Source organism: Solea senegalensis, linkage group LG10, assembly GCF_019176455.1.
Source record: "Solea senegalensis isolate Sse05_10M linkage group LG10, IFAPA_SoseM_1, whole genome shotgun sequence".
NCBI lineage: Eukaryota > Metazoa > Chordata > Actinopteri > Pleuronectiformes > Soleidae > Solea > Solea senegalensis.
Window position 1 is genome coordinate 1,486,889 of NC_058030.1, and position 22,642 is coordinate 1,509,530.

Below are 22,642 nucleotides of genomic sequence, written 5' to 3' on the forward strand. Positions count from 1 at the left end.
ATCATATCATGAGACCACTACACTCCAGAGAGACAGGATCTGTGATGCATCACAGAATATCGAGTATGTTTGATAAGGATAGAATGTGGTCCAGACGCAGCCGTGAGGCACCCTCTGTCTCACAGCGGGATCCTGACAAGGTCCGCCATGCAGATGTGTTCTCCAACAGCCTTGACCTTTTCTGTCCGAGTCTCATTTTAAACGAGCTGTGTCTCAAACAAGCAAGAGTGAGCGCGTGTCCTTGAACATCACAGCACACACTGTTTGCTCAGTCTTTGAGACACATGCCTCCGAGGCTGAAGCCATTGTTTAGCAAACACCGGTGAACCCAAGAACTGCCCCGAGTTCAAAGAACACAGAAGAATGTAATATCAGGTAATGACAGGGACTGAATGATTAAAAACACTGCATCAGGCTCTCTGTCAGTCTAGCGTTGTGTCTTTGTTGAACTCTCTCCATGAAGGTCTGTAATTAAGAAGAACTGTACCTCTCTCCTTCTCCTCCTGTCCAATATCAGCGACAATGTCGTCGATGGTGTCTGGAACCACGTTACATTGTTCGCCCTGTGCACACGAGGAGAAGTGGGGTCAAACGCTAACATTTATAGAACACATTAGCACACACAGCTATGAAAACACATTTCAGCTTTCAAAAAGTTTCTTTTTTAACCTTAGAAATGTGTGAAATTGGACAAGAACCTTGGAATAAAAGAGAAAAATCCAATGCTAATCCCACATTTTGTTGACTACCGTCCTGGTTTAGACAAGTGAGAATGTGTTTGATAAACATTTACTCCCAGGTCAAATGATTCTGCAATAAACAAGTCTCTGTGAACATGCTAGCACGTTAGCATAGCATTTAGCAATGTTTGTTGTGGACAATACTTTTTACAACATGGGACAGAGCTTAATATTTACAAATGCAAAAACGAATCCCGGGTATACTGGCTAATTTTAGGCTATTTCTTATTTTTATTTGTGTGAAAGAGGCTAAAACTTGTTTCCCTTGTCCTTCACGTTGAAGGGGGCGGCGTTACGTGTTGCCAAAGTGCATTATGGGTCCTTTGCTGTGCTCCTACTGCACTGCAGATGGTCAGATTTGGTTATTTTCCAAAGCGGAAGTGCTAGCATACCCAAATCAAATCATATTATGCAAATTATTCCAACAAAACACAGGTGCTAGCCTGTTCTAAAGGAGCTAGCCAAAATCTAAGCTCTTGGAGAAGACATTGTCCCCTTTGCGGGTATTTTTTTTGTTGGACAATAATGAATCCAAAATTCAGCAGATGTTACATACATGAACATGTGAATTTCATACATGAACATGTGAATGTCATACATGAACAGTGATAAAAGTACGAGTTAGAATAGCTACCATTTACCGTAGGGCGAAGCATTTGTACGTAAAACTTACACCTACACTCTTTAACTAGTATTCACATATTTTAATATACTGTACATTTTTGCATTCTTATATGCGACAGTTTACCTTTCTGGCAATGCGCTCCACCACCAGCTTCGCCACAGGAGTGATAGCTCCGCCCTCCGGGTCATAGAACGGACTCTGGGGGTGATCCAGACTGGTGAGGGGTCGGATCTTCTCCTGGGGGATGGTGGGTTTATTTGGTGACTGAGGAAAAGGAAAAAAAAATCAATGAGTACAGAATATCTTGAAGTTGGAACACACTACTTCAACTCAAACACAGTACAACAGAGTACATACGCACACTTAAAGACACAATACCTACAATTGCTTTGAAAGTTTTGTCGAATGTTTCTGAAATATACCCGTGTTTCACACGTTTGTTGCTTTCTGTCAATAAGTGAGTTTAAACTAAGTGATCTGTCTTCAATTATCTTACATTTATTGTGAAAATTATGGATTATCGACTGATTGGAAAACCTAGATGATAAGGTAGCTACAGTAGTGGTCATTAAATGCTCTCTTCTTTATGTAAATGTTCATTTTTACAATAATTGAGGTTTCCATATGTTTGATGTTCTTAAAATGAGATTGAAACATCCTGACTCATTGGTGGGAAACACGCTAAAGTAGCTCCATTCAACGATCAACACCGAGCAGATTGGAGGGAAATTACCACCACCAAGACAATATGGCAACACCAGTCTGGTCCCCATTCTTGTATGCACGCTCTAATGTTTGCTATCACAGTTTTAAATTGTGAGATAATAATGTTGAGCTGTGTAGTTGCTGCTTTCTTTGCCCTCAGGTGGCCAAGTCAGTTAATGCAGATTTAAGTATCTTACATGTAAAACAGCTGATGCGGCTGAAAAACTCTGAGCCCCTGGCTGGTAATGTTTTGTGGAAATAAATACATTTTCTGAGCACAATGGGTCATGAGGCAGACATGGATTTAACCCCCAGCAGAAGGCACCACTGCTGCTACCAACATTATATCATTTTCCTTTTTTTTTTTTAGCATCACAAGGGCCTTTTTTCAGCTTTCACAGTCATCTCCCCGGGTAGTTTTCTCTCTAAGTTCTCAATGTGAGTCTAAAGGTGAATTAGCTCTGACAAGCGAGAGACGAGATGCTACAGGTGAAGCTCAGGTCGCGTCGTGAAGGGGAACTATTCCCACCGTCCCACATTAACATTGTGCAAAATCACGCACTACCGCGAAACGTGAATTGCTGGAATGTCCCGGAGGAGAACATCTGCTCTAGTATACTAACAATCCAATACGCTGCAGGGCATGAGAGTCGGAGTGCGTCCACCAAGGAATGGTGAGAAAAATCAAAGCTAAACAGCCAATACTGCGGGCATGGGAATAACTTTGTGTGACTCAGAATACAAATCCAAAAGCAGCACATAGTCTGTGCATGTCTGTGAAAAAAGGGGCTTCTAAAATGGGAACAAACGAAATTTCTCTGGAGGGAGAGAACTACAGAGCAGCAGTAATTAAAAGCAGAATTATTAAAGACGTTAGAGTAGAACAGCTACATTGGTTTTATACTCCTTTATGACCTAATAAGGTAGTTTTCCATCAGGGATGAGAAGATACAATATCAGTATTGGTCTGATACCGGCCAGAACCACAAGATCTGATATCTTAAGACATGAGTACGTTTTCAGATTGTTTCTTTGCTCCATATGACAAAGAAATCATTCAAACTGAATCATTTTCGTTTGCGTGCATCATGATAACGAGGTTTAGGAAACACAGATCAACCCCTCTTAACATTTTCTGACATTTCATGGAACAAACAACCAATTGATTGCTTATGAAAACAATTGACGGATGAATCAATGGCGTTAATATTGGTTATAAGGATAAGCCTTACACACTTGGTGTTTACGTTGTATCAATAAATACAAACATGTACAATGATCAAGTAAATAAAAGAACTGAAAAACAACTACTGCAATTGAAAATTAGCAAAAATAAACTGATAACAAAACTGCAATATTCCCCGAGTTATGGTGCGTTCCGTTTTACGTCGGAACTCAGAATTTCTGCGTTTTTTTCTCAACTGGAACACAATGAACTCAAGTGTGACCTAATTCCCCAGTTCTGAGTTCCGACATAAAATGGAACGCAGCGTTAGTGCAAGAAGCAAATATTCCGACAATAACAGCTGTTTATTAACAACAACACCATGCGCTTATCCGTCTGTGGAGTCCCAGACTTTGGCGCCACCTACTGCTCATCTCTGGGAACAAACACCCAATGTGTGTACCTTTGAAAAATTTGCTCAAAAATTGCCATCAATTTTAATGAAATTCTGAAAGCCAATGACAGGATGAGAGAGAGAGGTGCCAACAGTGGCTGTTTTTCCCATCAGCCACCTGGGCGTTCCTGTTTGATCTCATTGTGCAATATTTAAATCTGTTCAAACTGAACTCTTTAATATGAGAGCCATGGCTTTGTTTACAGGTGTGTGTGTGTGTGTGTGTGTGTGATACAGGGCGAGCATGACAAAAATGGATCATTGTCTTTGTTCTTTCAGGTTAAATCAATGTTGTTCTCTTTTCATCCTAAACTAACTTTTTATTCAGTGTGTGTGTGTGTGTGTGTGTGTAGCAGTCAGAAAGTAGGACGTCTGCGTCCTCGTCTAAAATACCCTCGCAACAAAATCAACCATTCTCTTTAAAGTCGAGTCAAACTCTTCTCTTCCTCCAAATGAGTCTTTGAAAATAAATATCATGTGAGAACAAACCAAAAAGATTTCCTACACATGTTGGAAGAAAATGAGATGCTACAGCATTTTCTGCAAGTAAAATGGAACTTTATGAACAATAAACTGTGGGATACAGTACACGGGTGCCTGGAAGACGTGTAATGCCACTTCTCCATCTGTAGGTGGCAGTCATTTACACGTAATGACCACATGAGAAGATGTAAACTTCAATAAAACACTGGATTTTAAAAGGGGAAACTTTCCAGAATAAGAGGTTTAGAAGCACACAATAAGTACATTTTCCAGATAGACTGAACCTTCATGTCTTAAAGGAATGATGGAGCGTCGTTTGTCTTTACTTAGTTAAGTGCTTCTTGTCATAATATGGATTAGAACACTGTATAGATGTACACCTGTGCGATATAACTCCTGGTCTCAAACACAATGGGAACCTGTGGGAACTCCTTCAAGACTTCTGGAAAAAGGTCTGAAGAATCTTAAATATAAAACATATTCTGTTTTTTTTGTTTACTACACAATTCCATGTGTGTTCCTTCACAATTTGGATGTCTTCAGTGTTCATCTAAGATGTACAGAATAAGGAGAAGGATCAGAGTAGAGCCACTGCTCCTCTGCATCCAGAAGAGCCAGATTGGGTGGCTCGGACGCCTGGTCAGGAGGCCTCCTGGACGCCTCTCTGGTGAGATGTTCCGGGCACATCCCACTGGAGTTGAGGCCCCTGGGGACTCACTGGAGAGACTACATCTCTTGGCGGGCTTGGGAAAGCCTTGTGATTCCCCCGGTGGAGCTGGACGAAATGGCCGGGGACATGGAAGTCTGGGCTTTTCTGCTCAAGCTGTTACCCCCATGACCCAACCTAAGATAAGCGGTAGGAGGGGATGGAGGCTTTATTGATTTCTGCAGGATAAAACCAGTTCAGAGGCCAGATCATTGGTCATATGTTGCCCACGTATGATGTTCTTCATCTTGTCTCCGTTTCAACCAACCCTTCCTCAAACTCTGCCTGTAAAACCACAAACCTATCCAACTCCGACATCTTCATCAGAATCGTTACCTCGTACGTGACGCCGTTGTCGGTGCCGGCGTCCCAGGGGATGAGGTCGGTCACCAGCCGCTGCACCCAGCCACACTCCTTGGTGCACAGGTCTTCTCCCGACAGCCCCACGTTCCAGTCCGGACTGGGCCCCAGCATGGTGAGGAAGGACATGAGGTGACGGGTCCGGTCCACAGAAAACTCTGCTGACGGAGCTGCTCGCCTGGTGAATGCAGACAAAAGAGCAAAAGATGAGGACGCGTCATAAATATTCAGCCTCAGGTATCGTCGAACATACTATTTTTTAATGATAATTACTTGACAAATGGCCAGTTCTGATGTCACGACCTCTGACCTGAGTGACATTCTCTGCTAATTGTCAGATAATTGAGGCGCCGCAAAGGCAGGAAGTAACTCATAATGAGATATTTTCTTTGCATGTTGTAAACCTACTCAGTATAATTAGCAGTAGAAGTTCCACGGGCAGCTTTCTTGTGAGAAACTCGTCACGGTCTCTTAATTATAATGTCATACAGTGGAAATATAAATATATATATGTATACATTTATATATACTGTATGTATATATAAATAAAACCTTCTTTTCGAAAAGAAAATCTACGATGCATGCAAAAATGTGAAGAAAAGAGCCGATGTATTAATAAAATGGTAATTTTTTATATTCTCTGTGGGTCCCCCCCACCGTGTGTGTGTGTATGTGTGTATGTGTGTATGTGTTCATGTACATGTATGTGTGAATATTCTCATTAGTAAAAAAAATAATAGTGGCACAATATATTGACAATGACAGGCGACGCTAGGAGGGGCAATTACACAGATGTTTGGTAGAGGATACAATGCATTAGTGTGTGTGTGTGTGTGTGTGTGTGTGTGTGTGTGTGTGTGTGTGTGCGTGTGTGTGTGCGTCTTCATGCTGAGGGCAAGAATTGTGATATATTTCTAACTGCTCTTGAAATATAAATGTGTGACTTTTTACACAAGTCACTCTGGCTTTAAGGACAAAGCATTCTAAATAATATATTAATACATGTTTAATATATTATTAAACATGTAATTATAAGTTACTTTGGTAATCAGATGACTCTACTTCTTTCCTTTTCTATAGGATGTAAAAATCTCTTGACGAGAGTTTTATCTACAGTTGTTTGTCTACAGTTTACTTCACGACAACAACGTTATTATGTTATTCTTCCTGGATAAAATAAGCAGGAATAACCATGGCTTCAAAAAAATTTAAATAAAATGAAAAGATGACAAGTACAGGATTAACTATTCATGAGTGGAGAAAAGCACTCTTGCTTTCAGCTCGGCCACAATGACAACAACAAATAGCAACGGCCTCTTCAATGTATTAAAGTACAGGACAACAGACTTAGTGAATACGAAGGAGTATTAGGGCCAGCCCAAAAAAAAAATCTGGCACAAGAAAAAAAAAGTCAGGCAAAAAAATAAAATAAATCTGGCACAAGAAAATAAAAAGTCAGGCAAAAAAAAAAAAAAAAATCTGGCACAAGAAAATAAAAAAGTCAGGCAAAAAAAAAAAAATCTGGCACAAGAAAATAAAAAGTCAGGCAAAAAAAAAAAAATCTGGCACAAGAAAATAAAAAGTCAGGCAAAAAAAAAAAAAAAAATCTGGCACAAGAAAATAAAAAGTCAGGCAAAAAAAAAAAAAAATCTGGCACAAGAAAATAAAAAGTCAGGCAAAAAAAAAAAATCTAAAAAGTCAGGCAAAAAAAAAAAAAAATCTGGCACAAGAAAATAAAAAGTCAGGCAAAAAAAAAAAAAAATCTGGCACAAGAAAAAAAAAAGTCAGGCAAAAAAAAATCTGGCACAAGAAAAAAGTCAGGAAAAAAAAAAAAATCCAAACAAGAAAAAAAAAAAAACGTCAGGCAAAAAAAAAAAGCCAGGCGTAAAAAAAACCCGTACCACAACAAAGCGACTAACGGCTCCATGACAGCAGCCAGCCGTCACACACACCGAGAGGATCAAGCAACTTCATCAGTTGCCTTTATTGTATCTTGTGATACAACAACATACATTCTTCCCTGACCCACGACAGTCAGCTGATTGCAGTCTATTCTCATATCGTCTTGTTGAGACAAACAGCCACAAAAGGAACAGAAAAAACCAAACCGCTCGTCTGTGTTGCATTCGATGTCGTTGTTTGTTGTTGGCGCACTGGTACGACGCCACACTCTGTATCTCATGGACCGGGCACAGCCCGCAACTAAACTGTTCCATGACACGCCATTAGAGATAGAAGATGAGAAGCTCAGTCATGGAAAGACTGGAAAGACTCAGGGAAGAGCGGCTGCTTCTTTGCATGTAAAGAAGCTAGTTGAGGTTGTTCAAGGACCTGGTAAGGATGCCACCGCTTCGCCTTTGTAGGGAGGAGTTCCTGTCCACATCCAACTAGGAGGGAACCTACAAGCAGACCAAGGACTCGGTGGAGAGATTATATATCCTCGCTGGCCTGGGAACACCTGGGGATCCCACAGTCAGAGTAGGACAATTTGGCTCGGGAAAGGGAATCTGGGGCTCTCTGCTAGACCTGCTACCCCCGCAAACCTGATCCTAGATAAGCGGTTGGCGACGGATCAAAGACATTGAAACAAAGAAGTGGTAAAAAAAACCAAAAACTTTGAGTCAAAGTGCCTTTTCTCTTCAGTGAAAGTGACATTATACTCACATGTTGAGCGGCTGCCACGCCGGCCACTGAGCCTTGGTTTTAATGACAGTCAGGACTTCATCTCCCTGAGGAGAGAGAGACAGAGAGAGAGACACACAGAGAGAGAGACATAAGAGTCATTTATCATTAAACTGATGACAATAAAAAAGAAAACACTGGCAGAGAAAAGACCAGCAGTGACATGAGTGACAGTGAGTACTTTCATCCAAGGACAGAAAAGTCGTTTCCACTTTCCAAAAGGCTTAAGGACTTGGACAAATGTGTCTCTTATCAGGACAAAAATGTCCTCTGCACTGCTTTATAACATCTGTCTGTCATTGTGATGAGGGACATCATCCTGGGCTTCACACAGCAGCAGCTCTCTGCTCACCACCATCACGGTCACTTCATGGCTTATGAAGAAGATGGATTCAGCTTTGGTGCAGCTGGTGATTAGAGGTGAACTGGAAAAGTCAGTGTGTCCTCTCTGCTTTGACGAGAGACTTTATTAGCATTTTAAAGACACACACACACACACACACACACACACGCATGTGTGGACGAATAACAGGCCCACTTTGGGACGTGCCAAAAAAGAAAATCCTTTCTTTCTGGATGAGTGAAGGCTCCAGAGTCGGCATGAAAGCCTGTCTTCACCGGGGTTAGAGTGGAGAAAACAAGTGTGTGGTTTGTACTTGTATTTCTATCTTTGTGAGGTCCAAAACATGTCAAACTCTAGGTCCATCTCTGTGTGGACATTTTGTCTTGTTTTCATAACTTTAAAGGGCTTTTCCAGGGTTAAGACTTAGACTTAGGTTTATGTTAAGGGTGAGAGTAAGGCAGTTAGTGTTGATGGTTAAGGTAAGGGGATGCATTATGTCAATGATGTCCTCACTAAGATATAAAAACAAGTTTGTGTTCTTGTAACTTTTTGTGAAGTGTGGTCCTCACAACTTTAAGGGTCTTTTCAGGATTAAGACCTGGTTTAGGTTAAGATTAGGGGTAAGGGTTAAGATTAACGTTACCAAATATTATGTGCAGGTGTAAAAAAACTGTGACACAAAGTTTCATTCAACGAGATGCTGTCTCACTCTCATGAGACGTGAGACAACAGCGGATTATTACGACGTCACGTTAGCTTCTGTTCTGACACGAACTCTGACCACAAAAAAACATCAGGGTATCTGAGATTATTTGTGATACGCTGAGGCGTTCTGAACATCTGGCAGCTCCAAATCTTTTTGCAGAGATCACTGACGGCTGCGTTTAAAATGTGGCTTTATTGAGATGCAATATTTATGCGATCTGCCCGGAGACGCACGCAATAAATGAAGTGTGAATGAGCTCAGGAAATGCTCATGTAACTCCGTCTGCAGAGCCACGACACACTTGCTCTGCAGATGTTCAAGTGAACCTTTGTTTTTATAGGCCGTCGCACGCACATGTGGATCTGTGACAGCAGTGCCTGGTTCAACCTTTCTTTAGTTTTTCACTCTACTCTGAGCGATTTAAATACTTCTAAACAACAAATACAATGACTGACTCACTTTTATGGAAGTGAGAGTGATTTATTTCACTTAAAACTGTCCCACACAAGAGGATCAATGGTCAGATTTTAGTCCCGGTCAGGCCTTTTTTGAAAATTGTGGGTGTTTTCTGATTTAATGTTGGTTTAAACAGATAATCTGGCCAAATTATAATGAATTATTTTAAACCCTTTAAACACAGAGAAGTTAGGCTGCTTGTTTCCATTAATCTGTAAATTTTATATAATAAATAATTATTTCAACGTCTTTTTATCAAAAAGGTTGACTTTTTTAGTCATTTAACGGCCCCCTGCTCTATTCTATTTTATATTTAAATCTGAGTTGTTTATTCAACTTATGTTATTAGCACATATTGTACAATGACAACACATTTTTACTCACATGTTTACAATCTTAAGAGCTGCGACGCAAGGAAAACAGTGATTACTGCACTCTCTGAGTGAAAATAGTGAATGCATTAACGCATTTGTGGTAATTTTCTCTCCATTCACTGTAGACCCGTCGCCAATAAACTCTAAATGCTTTGCTTCCATTTAGTCAGAGAAAAGAACAGCCCTCGGCCACAGGCAGGTAATTCAGGCTGCGGTCGTTGGACGCGACTCTGAGATGCAAATCTTCGCTGTAACGGTCTTGTTTGTTTACAGTAATTATCGTAAATGGAACCAAATAACTGCAATTTAACAATGTTTAAAGGCTCGTTCCCTTTCACGGGTGTTTTTGGAGAGGAATGACGGAGGAGGAGAGAGAGAGGGAGGGAGGAGAGGATGGACAGGTAAGAAAAAGAAAGAAGGAGAGAAACAACAGTCATTAACATGCAGAGTGAGCGCAGGGAAGTGATTCATAAAATCGAGTGGAGGGAAGTAAAGGAAAGGTTGTCGAGTCCTTCTCGTCTTCTGTCCACTTCCACTCCATCATCATCATCACCACCTCCTCCTCCTCCTCCTCCTCACACGGGCCTGTTTTCACCGTCATGTCATGTTTTATTTCCCCCAGCGTTTCCACATAAAACACCGGCCCAATCGCACAGATTGATCGGCTGAGTGACACGAATTACAAAACACTCTCGACGACGGCGGCGACGTTATTAGCTCACAGCTTAAAGGACACTTTTACGACGCTGTTTACCAATAAGTTCATAATAACCTGTCAGTGTAATGTAAATAAAGGACACTTCCGCACCGTCTCCGAACTCTGATTTGCGTTTCCGTTTACAGCTACATCACACGCAGGAGGCTTTGACCAATCACAAGGCAGCACTGCGAGAGAGTGCATTCATGTCTTTTCTCCAGATAGATTAAGGCTGCGTTCACACCCGCTCCTTCTTAATCGAACCCTAGTTCGTTTGCTCGGAGAGTCGGACTCTGATGCGCACCAAAGAAGCGAACGCTGGTCCTGGTCGAAAAACGTAAGTTCGCTCACGGAGGCAGACTACAACGCAGGGCATTGTGGGTACAACACAACCTAAACATACGCGTGTAGCCGGGAGAAATGAGCGCAGACTGATTTTTAGTTTACGTGGCAGAAACAGAAGTTGCCCTGCGTTAAAACAACAGATGTGAAAGCAAACTCGGACCGGCTGAGTGACGAAACCTCCAATCGAGTCTAGCAGACGATGAGGTGTGAAAACGCCCATATACTCCAAAACTGTCAAAGCGACTTATGTATGTAAATAAACCAAAGAAAGAGACTTGAAGACGCACAACATTTTTTCCAGAGATTGCCTCGGATCATTTGCTGCGTATGAAAAAAGGAGGTAGATTTGCACTCATCTTTTGGAAACACCTTAGGATTTAAAGCTGTAGTGTGTGTGTTTTGTTCTTTTGTTGATGTTATAGTTCTGCCTTTGTTTCTTCTTCTTCTTCATGAACATTCACTGAAACATTATTTCCTTCATTTGAAAACAGGCTCCATCCAGCAAAGCTATCAGACCCAACTGTAGGGAGTGTTTGTGTGTATACAGCAGCAGAGCAGGGATGGCCAAGGCACATGGATACCGTAAAAGAGCTGAACAACTGTAATTCTGAGCCGAATAATTCACTTCTGAATCTTCTAGTGGACGCTTCTGTGTTTCCAGTCAAACTCTGACCCGTCTGCAGTTGCTCACTTTTGCTCATGTTGGGCGTCATGTGACTAGAGTTTGACAAATCAGCGATGAAGACGGGAGTCGTGGGCAATCGGAAAACTTCGGATAGTGAACGTGGAAAACGGAAGGTTTATGAACTCAACCTCGTCATGCCTCTATAACGCTGACGTATTGTGGATGACGGGAAAATAGGGCATAGAATTCATGTGTTTTTTAAACTGAAATGAAGAAGTATGGATGCAGCATGAGTGACTGCATTCAGTCACAGAGCAGGAGCTCAGAACGAGCAAAGAAAAAAGGCAACCGTAAGTGTTATATAGTGGGGAGGTTGGACTGCTGTATCCACTGCCCCCTACTGTCCGTTAGTGGAAAACCAGCCTTTCAAAACCACACAATCAGGAGGTCTCACAAAGTCTTGGAGTCTCAACCTTATTCTAGATGTTCATCGCGGCAGAGGGAGCAGGGAGCATCAGCGGTGTGACAACGGACGGATGGATGTTTACGGTGGTGTCGTAAAAATATGTACTCCAAAACTGTAGGGGGAGCTCTGTTGAGAAAAGGGCGAAAATGTGACCAGACGAGACATCAGACTTGTTGCCTGATGTCACTTGGCGCCATTTAAAAATGAGGCTCCGCCTTCCATTGATGTCATCGTCTAAAGTAAAGTTTTATGCAAAACACCCAATTTTCTCCACTTTCACTAATTTTTTGCGACGCTTGTGCAGGCGCTGCCTCGCAGAAATAGCACATTTCACTTATCTTGGACTCGGTAAAAGTATTTTTGGGTCAAGTCCAGCATCAAGCAGCCAATTCATAAAAGATGATTTATCGCCGTGTTGTGTTTTGGTTTGTGCCGCTTTTAGAATACAGAGCACATTTTCTTGAACAGCTGGAATGGAAGCGTTCTTGTTTTAACAGGAGAGAGACACAGCCCTCATCATTCCATCCCAAACCCCCCTTTGACGGTCCCTCTCTTCTATACCCACTTATCCTGTGCTCTTGTTGGAATGGAGTCGTTCCTGGAGGGACTCGCTCCGTGCATGTGGCGCGCTGTGTGAGGCTCGGTGTTTGTCTTTTCGAGACTTGGTCTAATAAAGGAAAATGAGCCTGGGGACTTTGGGGAAGAGGTGTCTAATAATAAATCAACAGTGCACTAATGCAATTACAATTGCACAGGGGGCAGGAAACAGACGGGTGAGGGGACCGATATGTTGTAACTCAGTCGGATAACATTCGCAGCTTAGGTAACTAACTGCAGGAACACACACACACACACACACACGGATAACGCAACGGTCTCATAAAAATTAAAGAGAATCTTTAATTACATTTTGCAAAGAACGTAATTATCCGAATCAAAGTTTGATGTGATATTATATCCACAGACATAATGACAACAATTTCCTGGCTATGAAAGTGTTCGTAATGAGTCACTTACCCTCACTGAAAATATGGATGCTAGCCATTTTTAACCAATTAGGCCACTTAGAAACAAGGCTCACGTAATAAAATCTGCACTCACTCAAGTCTATCACATCTTTACAATGTCTTTACAATGTCTTTACTTCTTTATCTCAGACTTTTCTGACTGAAAACTAAAGTTTTTTTAATCCACTCACTCTGCTGCACCAAAGTCCATAGAGAAAATCGCGGCTTTTAGCTCACGAGGTGCACAGCAGCTGCTGGTCGACCGTCGTCACTGAAGTCAATGCCAACAAAATAAATGAAAAAATAACACATTTGAACTCAACGACTGTGGCAGCAGTGCATGAAAGAAAACTCCTGTGTGCCGTGATGTTAAAATCGTCGATTTTCTCTATGGACTTTGGTTTGGGAGAGTTCAGAGTTTATAAAGCAACACTAAGTAAAAAAAAAGAAGAAGAAGAAGAAGCAATTACTGCAGACTTAATGTAAGTTTACATAAATATTATTAAGAGAATCTCCCATGACAACATTTTAACAACCAGTGGTATTGGACACTATGTTGGTATCTTGTGTAATGTATGCTTTTAATTTCACTTCCTTCCTCAAACCAAAATTGCAAATGGGAATATGGGGATATGACTTTTTTTTATTATTATTTTTCTTATTTATTAAACTACCCACCTGTATTCTGTTCTGTGGCTGGAACCTGTTTATCTTGGCAGCCATGTCTTCATTGAGAGTGAGGCACCATGTCTCGGGCTGAATCGTTCAGTGACTGTGTCAGACTCCATCTGACACAGTCACTGAACTGAAATACCACTGAACGTGGTCGTGATTCGGCTCACGATTGATCGCCGGCTTTCAGCAGTGCTGTCGCTAAATACACCAGACTCCTCTGTTGAATGTTGACATTTTAGACGTTTCCTTTTGCTAAATGTTGGAGATGAACGCTCTTATGACCCTATGATGAGGATTTATTTTGATTTTATGGCACTTTCCATATCTGGCAGTTATTTAACCGTTTAGGAATTTACAGTACTGAGAAGGTGACGTCACAAACGTGCAACTCGTCTGTGATTGGAAGGTCGTTCCCGTGGAAGTCACTGAGGTTCCACCGTAATGACATCCATCCATCCATCTTCTACCGCTTTATCCCAAAGACGGGGTCACACCCAGGACAAATCGCCAGTCCATAGTTTCTTAAATTTCTAGATATCACAAACCGTCATGCCAAATCCTAAGTCTTAAGTCTTTTCAACTGATCGGACGTCGTGCTCATGACTCTTCCAGTGACAGCACTCTCTGACCAATCAGTGGCCGGCACTCTGTCCACGTCACATTTTTAGTATCGGCTCAGCTTGCTTGGAACCTCGTCAGAGCAGGTACTAAAAACCCCCACCAGGTACCAGGTACCATCGACAAGTAAAGCTACACAGCACCAGATACAAACCTTCATAAACACCTGCCTGAGTAGAGACTTTAAAATCAAGTGGTCAGACAAGATCAGCAACCTTGAGCTGTGGGACAGAGCAGGACAAAGAGGAAATGGTCCTGGATAGAGCGCACACACACTGAGGGAGCCGCCTCCCACAGGCCCTATAACCTGGAATCCACAGGGCAGACCTAGGAGGTCCTAACAGAGGCGTTTAAACACACTGCTATCAAACTGTGGTCGACTGATTAGCAAACTAACCCTGACTCTAAAATACGCTTTTGTCATGTGTCTAAAACAAAAAGTAATCAGGGAGAAAAATATGTCATAATTCCAGACGCCGGCATCCAAGTCGTGTGGGAAGTTTGTGGATTTTTGGATAAACACACAACACAAAGTGACATCTGGCGAACGTGTCAGCCTCAATCATACGTCAATTGTCATCTTCCACACAACATTTTCACTCCAGCAGGTTATTCATCAACCACCTGTGACACGGAACGCGAAGCCCGAGAGTGACGGCGCATCATCTGTCCAATTACGCCGTGATTCACTCGTCGTCCCTCAAGCTCGCGGCTGTAATTGCACCCCCGTACAAAACAACAACCTGTCTTACCTCACAACGCCATCTGATTAGAGATTAGTGTTCTCTTTTCCCACTTTTAAATAACAATGCAAGATTTAATACGTTTTCTTGAAGCAGAAGTAAAAAAGAAACAGTGAGCATGTTTGTGGTTGTAATAACTCGAGGAGTCGACACCGTGGCCTCTGGAGATATGAGACGTGTGTTCGCTGCTGTCTCAGTATGGTCCATTATTACAGCTCATATTCCAACAATACGAGTTAAAATGTTAATGCCTCGCATTAAACACACTTCGAGCTGTTGTGTTCAAAACAACAATTAGAAAACAAAAGGTTTTATGTTCCTTTCATAATAATAACGGCAGCTTACGATGCTTACAGCAAAAAGTAGTAACATTTAGGGCATTCAAAACGCGCTGTTTTTATTGAACTAAAACCAATTTACGTCCCGGCGTTTGTGTGGAAGAGAACGATTCCCCGATGGTTTGGGATTTATGGATGTTAACTCTCTGAAAACGGCTAAAATTAAACTTACTGCAGTTGAACACAGTCTTCTTTGTTTTCCACCTTAAATATTTATTTGGTACATGATGTTGTCTATGTACAGAGCCTTGAGATAATGTAATGTATGTTGTGATTCGGCGTGATACGACTTAAATGTATACACATAAATCTGAACTATAAAATGGTCTGGAAGTGTAATCTAATTACTGATTACTGAATAATCCTTGAAAAAGTTATGTTTTTTACTTACATTTAAACAGAGGGTATAAGAATGTACAATGTAGAGTGTCTTGTATCCTTTTTCTCAGCACAACCGAGGCAATCTGATGAAAAATCAAAAAACTTCACCAACTATGAGCATAAAGAACTCAAAATGTTTCAAATCGGATTGAATTTGTGAAATTTGGAAATACGTCACAGTTCAAAGTTCACTTGGCTCGTTTTTATAAACAACTAGAAAAGAAAAAAACAGTGTCATTGTGTGACCTCTGCACAATTATTGCTACTTTATAACCCTACAAAAAAATGTAATATAAAATGAATCACAACTTTGACTCAAGAATATGTGTGACTGCGAATGTGCGGTGTTTAGGAACCACTGACGAGCACGTTGATGCTAAAAGAGAAAACCGTGATCGTAACCCTGGTGCTTTTTCCTCCAAAAACTGACTCTCATCACCCTCATTTCCTGAAAGTTGAAAACTCTGCACTGTTGTCGACATGTTTATATTTACACGTTGCCGGCTGCGACGTTGCTGATTTGTTGATCTGTTTACCGACTCATTTTCACTTTTACGGGGAAATGGACTGACTCCCGCTGAATGAGCAGAGAATTCATGTTCATCTGTTATATCGTTCTCAAAGTGCAGGCAAAAATACACAAACATGTTATGACAGACGAGGGAAAAAAAAACACTCACAGGGGACGAGAGGAGAGATGAGTTGTTGTCATTACTATGAAAATAGATCAGCTGTTAAAGTGTTAAAGTGAAGCTTCAGCAGAAAGCCTTTAGTGCATTTGGAAGTGGATATCAAAATGGAGGTGATGCTTTAAGGACTAAAGTCAACCAGACACTCAGGTTTATGATCTTATTATTCTTATACAGGGTTTAAACTTTAAATTATACAAAGGCGTTCAGGGGAGTTCTGTTCTCTGGTGTGCAGCAGGAACAGGTCACGTACGAGGTCAATAATAGCTACAGAAAAACATCCTACCATTACGACCATTAGTTGAAGCTGTCGCTAATATTACATACAGTACAGCAACCACAATTAGGGACAAACGTTCAGTCTGTAACGACGAACAGCATTTCCAGATAAGTTGGGACACTTTCTATAAATGTGATAAAACTAAGGATGCTTTCACACCTGTATTATGTTCTGATTCAGCGAGTAATATGTTACATTTAAACTTAATGCGATTTGTTTAACACTGCATTCTAGACTTGACACGCCCCCAACGTGACGTACAGTAGCAGCTACGACAGCAGCTACAACAGCAGCTACGACAGCAGCTACAACAGCAGCTACGACAGCAGCTACGACAGCTATAACAGCAGCTACGACAGCAGCTACAGCTACAACAGCAGCACAGCTACAACAGCAGCTACAACAGCAGCTACAACAGCAGCTACTGACAGCTACAACAGCAGCAGCTACAGCAGCTACAACAGCAGCTACAGCTACAACAGCAGCTACTACAGCCTACGACGCTTAGCTATAACAGCAGCTAGCCAGCAGCTTGACAGCTAGCTACACAGCAGCATATAACAGCAGCTATGACAACAGCTACAACAGCTACAGCTAGCAGCTACAACAGCAGCTACCATACAGACAGCTAGCTATAACAGCAGCTACTAACAGTGCAGACAGCTATAACAGCAGCCACTTAGCAGCTACGACAGCTACAACAGCTATAACAGCAGCTACAACAGCAGCTACAACAGCTACAACAGCAGCTGCGACAGCTACAACAGCAAATACGACAGCAGCTACAACAGCAGCTACGACAGCAGCTACAGTAGCAGCTAGGGCAGCTATAGCAGTAGCAGCTACAACAGCAGCTACGACAGCAGCTACAATAGCAGCTACAGCAGCAGCTCTAGCAGCAGCTACGGCAGCTACAGCAGCAGCTATGACAGCTACGGTGGCTATGGCAGCTACAGCAGCAGCTACAGTAGCAGCTATGGCAGCTACAGCAGCAACAAGCTCCAAAACAGTTGGGAGACTTTTCAGGAATGATCAGGTATAATCGTATTCCAGAGATCTTCAGAAGGACGTGACAGACAAGAAGAAAAGGATAATTTCCTGTTATTAGCCTGTTCAGTGCAATTTAACGCCAATCGTTTTGTGTAATGACTGTATTGTGCCAGTAGGGGGCAACTTATCCACAGAGGTGAAGTGAACCCTAACGCCATCTGTTATTTAGGTGTTTGGAAAAAGAAAAATCCCTTTGAAGGTTATGAATGCAGCCGTTTACCAAAGACAGTCTTGAACCTTTCCTCGGCTGTAATTTAAAGGTCATTATGTGCTCAGCTGAGAAGTGCTTCTTTGCCTCTGGCAGCCGAGGTGATGATTTTGAAAATTGCCTCAGGCACTTTCATTTTGTGTTATATCGTAGTCGATGGTCTGACCTGAGAAAACCTAAAAAAAACAAAGGCACTGCCTTAATGATATGATGTTCAAATGACTTTTTATGGAGGAGGAGAAAACACTTGGTTAGCTGCGATTCAGCTCAGTCCTGATCCGACGGATTTACACAATCTGATTTGACTGCTGATGTTTCTGTTTGTTTGTTTTTTCCCCTCCAAGTCTGAAATGCTTCATATCATTTATTTCTCTTGATAGTTTGACATGAATTTATGCTTCTGAGAAGTTTGTTTGGTCCCCACATAAATAAGATCTGAGCTCATACACTTTTTATTTGACTTTATTTTTCATCTGACACGAGGTGAAACATTTCATTAAGGCCTGAGCCACGAATGGCAGGGGCCGAAACTCGCGGCATGCTCAGAAGACAGCGCCAGAGCTTATGCTAACTTGCTAAATCCAACGAGACAATTGCAGCAACGTTATTATGGCAGAAAAGGAAAGGTGCCAACAACAGGTGTTGGTCGCCAACCAAAGACGGTTTTTGGTGAAAGCTACTGGCAAGAAAAAGACTGATGTAAGACCAGAGTAAACGAGTAAATGAAAAACCCAGAAAGGGCTGCAAAGTAAGTGAAGCCAAGGTGGCAACACCTGCTTCTACTGGACAGGTGGGTTCACTTTATGTCTTTGTGAACTTTTGAGAGTATTTGTTGTTTTTCGGCAACACATCGTCATTTCAACAAGTATCCAAGAACGTAGCGTCACCGAAAAGTACTGATGCTGCGCAACTGCTCGTGAATCTGTGGAATCTGGAGGCGTCGCTTTGGCGGGAAGCCTGAAGAAAGGGGCTTGGACTTTTGAATTCAAAATGTAGCTTCAACTGTTTTCCCAGGATCTCCAACCCCACATTTAACCAACTATACACAATATTAAAAAAGACTGTCTCTTTCTGGACCTGGCTTTTTGTAGACTACCCCGATACAGACGATGGAGTGGGGATGAGAATGAAGTGAGTTCAATGAGTTTTTGGAAATGGAAAATAAACAAACAAGAAAACATGGGTGTAAGTGCAAAGTGGTGAGGGGTCAGGGAGTGGAGAAAGAGAAGTGGAGTTCTGGGAAGAAAAGAGCAGTGGAAATGGAGAGGAGGGAGGTCAGAGTGGGATTGAAAGTCCAGTAATTGCTTTGACCTTGTGCTGAGTCGAGGTGTCGCTCAGTCAAAGCCTGTGATGAATTCCCTGCCCACGGCCGCGTTGCGGGAATCATCTCGGCTCAGCACTCGCTGGGAACTTTGTTTATGACCGTGTGGAAAATAAAAACATGGAGAGTGGACAGAAGAGTCTGTGACAGTGGGGGTTTCACCGAGGAAATGGACTGAGAAACAGGAGAGACTGCAGGAGCGGTAACCATGACAGCTGAGACGTGTGTGTGTGTGTGTGACCCATCAGCCGGATGATGTTTACGACCACTCGTACCCTGCAGAAGGAAGTCGGACAGCGACGCAGTCACACTGCCTCCCTTTGTCCTCCTCTCTATTAGATCGCAGCGGCTCCTCGGTTTTCCAGCGACGAATACATTAACGGCTTTTTCCCGCTCATTAAACTTTCATGAAGCTTGTAGCCGCTACAGGAAATATATGTCACATTCTCAAATGGCATTCGCCAAATAACCCACTGTCTGAAAAATGATCTTTTATGAGCATTGACGTTTTTTCTTCCCCCCCCCGCCCCCCAGCCCATCTCTCATGGCGTTTTGTAAAATGACTCACATATTTTCTAGCAATCACATTCTTAAATGAAAAAGCTGAACTGCACTTACTTAAATTTCTAACAACAAAAACGTGGCTGTGTCTGACCCTGACACAAAAAACGCTTCTTCAACTATTCCAACAATTTGAGGTCATTTTGTAAAAACTGTAATTCACCGTAATGTGCAAATGTTTTGTGGGGTAAAAAAAATGCAGTGAGCTAAGAGAAGAAAATATAAGGGAGGGGAATGTGCAGAGTGAAAATGCTAAAACACGATAATGCAGGGTTCACTGTGTGTTGAGCAAACGGGAGCAGCTAACGAGATGCATTCAAAGACCCTGGTAAATGTCATCACTTCTGCAAACACACATGAAGTGCACTATAACTAAAATAGATGCACCAAAAAGAGACAGTATTTCAAACAAAAATATGGGTCAGTTTTTACAAAAGGCATCCACTAAATACATAAATAACAGCAGTCTGGTACCTTGGGATAGTCGTCATCTTTTTCTGTAATTTACTGCTAGCCCTGTCTTTGTTTAGCCCTAACCTCAATAACACTTGTGCCTGGTTTAATTGAAAATACAGATGCGCTTAAAAAGGTACGTATTATTCATATTCAGGGGTTGATCAAAACGACCCATGGTTAAGTTTAAGGTTGATCAAAAATGAGGTAGTGAGTGGAGAAGACTTTTTTTTTATAATCAAAGTGAATAATCAGATAATTAGAGCTGAAACAATGAATCGATTATTAATCGATTACTAAATTAATCGACAACTATTTTGATAATCGATAATCGGTTTGAAGTTTTTTTTCATGGTTAAAACAAGATTTCTGATTGTTTAAGCTTGTTTAACAAAGCACTCATTAAAAGTGAATCATTTTGGTTTGTGGACAAAACAAGACTGTAGTGACAAGACAATTTAAGAACATCATCATTTACAGGTTTGACGGACAATATTTTTCTAATATTTCATGGACCAAACGATTAATCGAGAAAAAAATCGACAGATTAATGGATTATGAAAATAATCACACAATCGCAGCTCTACAAATAATGCCTGCCTTGAAGACAGCATCAGTTATTCCAGGTACATTACATATTATTTATTATCGTGCAAATCACAATATACATTATCTCAGGGTACTTTACACTGTAAGGTAGAAACCTTATAATATCATAAAGAGAGAAAAGAAACCCAACAGTTAGATGTGCAGCATGTGTCTAGGCCGGTTGGGGTGAAAGGAAAAAATGGGGGTCAGAGGAGAGAGGTGGAAACAGCCAATGAAAGAGAACTTCCCCGACAGAATATCCTGCTTTATATGCGTCTGGTTATATAAATGTGTCTATGGGTTTTAACAGCTGTCTTTCTGCCACACTGGTGTTGTTTTGTTTGTGTTAGTGTTGCATGATGGGATTGTGAGACATCAGAACATCCCAGAGCTCAACATCCACCTCATCAGCTGATGGACAACTGTTATATCGCGACAAAAACAATATTTTGCAATATAGATCCATATCAAATAAAAGACTTTTATTTTGAAATCCTGCTTAAATTATTATCATTATTGCATATTTTCTTTGGAATAAATTTGTCATAGATACATTTGTTTCCCTTTTATCTTATATCACAGATGGTTCGATGTGATGAAACTTCATATGGGATTCATCAAAACAGCTTTTTGCAGATTAATTAACATATGCGTTCCTTCTGCGGGGATTTAATTAAAAAAAACATTCCATATCGTATAAAAGCAAAACAGCTAATGTCGGAAAGAAGAGAGGGAACGCTTTAAAAATGACGAATGAGGGGAAAAAAGAATAGAATATATCAGAATAGGAACCTTTACTGTCAGTGTACGCTTAAATACAGCGGAGAAAAAGTTCGGATCTCCCAAGATTAAAAGGATAAAAATGCAGATTTTCTTTTTTCTAATATTCTTAATGGATGGATCCATCATTTACTCCCCAGCAGTTGGCAACACAGAGCAGGACGTTCTGGACCTTGTCTAAGACTGATAGCGGGTAAATAAGAGAAAACCTGATTAAACTGCTGGAAACAAGAGCGTCTGGGTCCTAACGGCGCGAGTACAGCAACTTCCTCCCAAAGTTCTCCGGTCCTCTCCACTGCGAGTCCCCCGTCCCCCACACACACAAACCCCCCCAGGAACCCATGGTAATTATCTTGTCACGGGGCTCGATTGGTGTGTTGAACACTACTGATTACACGCGGGCTGATTGGCGGAGGGTATAACTGGCTGCAGCGTCTCTAATGAAGAGGGACGCGAGACGCTGTGGAGCCGCTGTGGAGCCGTAAACGCCGGCCCCCACGTGTCAGCGCTGACGCAGCCACTGGAGGTTGAGATGGGGGCCCTGATTACACCTTATCATCCAATATCCCAGCGTGTGTGAGCGGTGACAAGACTGACACGGAGCAGAGGAACCCGGGGAGGAACTGAAGGGAGACAGAGAGGACAGGAGGACAGGGGACAAATGACCGTGACTCTGAGTGTGTGTGTGTGTGTGTGTACCTCTGTGTCTATCCAGTGTTGTAATGTAAAAAATTACAAATACTTTGTTACTGTACAAGTACAAAATTTATGAATCTGTACTTTACTTTATTTATATTTACTCACACACTGTGTATTAGACATTGTTATTCAAATAACACAACTATAAAGGTTAAGACCTGGTTTTAGTGTTGGGGTTAATTAGATTTAGGCTCAGGGTTAGGATTTGGCATTTAATTGTGATGTCTACACTGTACAAGAATGTGTGTGTGTGTGTGTGTGTTTGTGTGTAAAGGGCGGAAAGACAAGTACACAATATTACATTTTGTATGTGTGTTCA

General features: G+C 41.6%; 1 protein-coding gene across 1 annotated transcript in view; it reads right to left on the reverse strand.

Annotated features, from left to right (window-relative positions):
* LOC122776320 (spondin-1-like) overlaps positions 1-22,642 on the reverse strand; it is a 96,740-nt gene that overhangs the window by 11,856 nt on the left and 62,242 nt on the right. Inside the window, exons 7-10 of the mRNA XM_044036788.1 lie at positions 7,903-7,967; positions 5,215-5,416; positions 1,489-1,629; positions 488-563 (exon numbers count right to left, since the gene is read on the reverse strand). Coding sequence (XP_043892723.1) covers positions 488-563; positions 1,489-1,629; positions 5,215-5,416; positions 7,903-7,967 — 484 coding nt within the window. The remainder of the gene's footprint in view (positions 1-487; positions 564-1,488; positions 1,630-5,214; positions 5,417-7,902; positions 7,968-22,642) is intronic.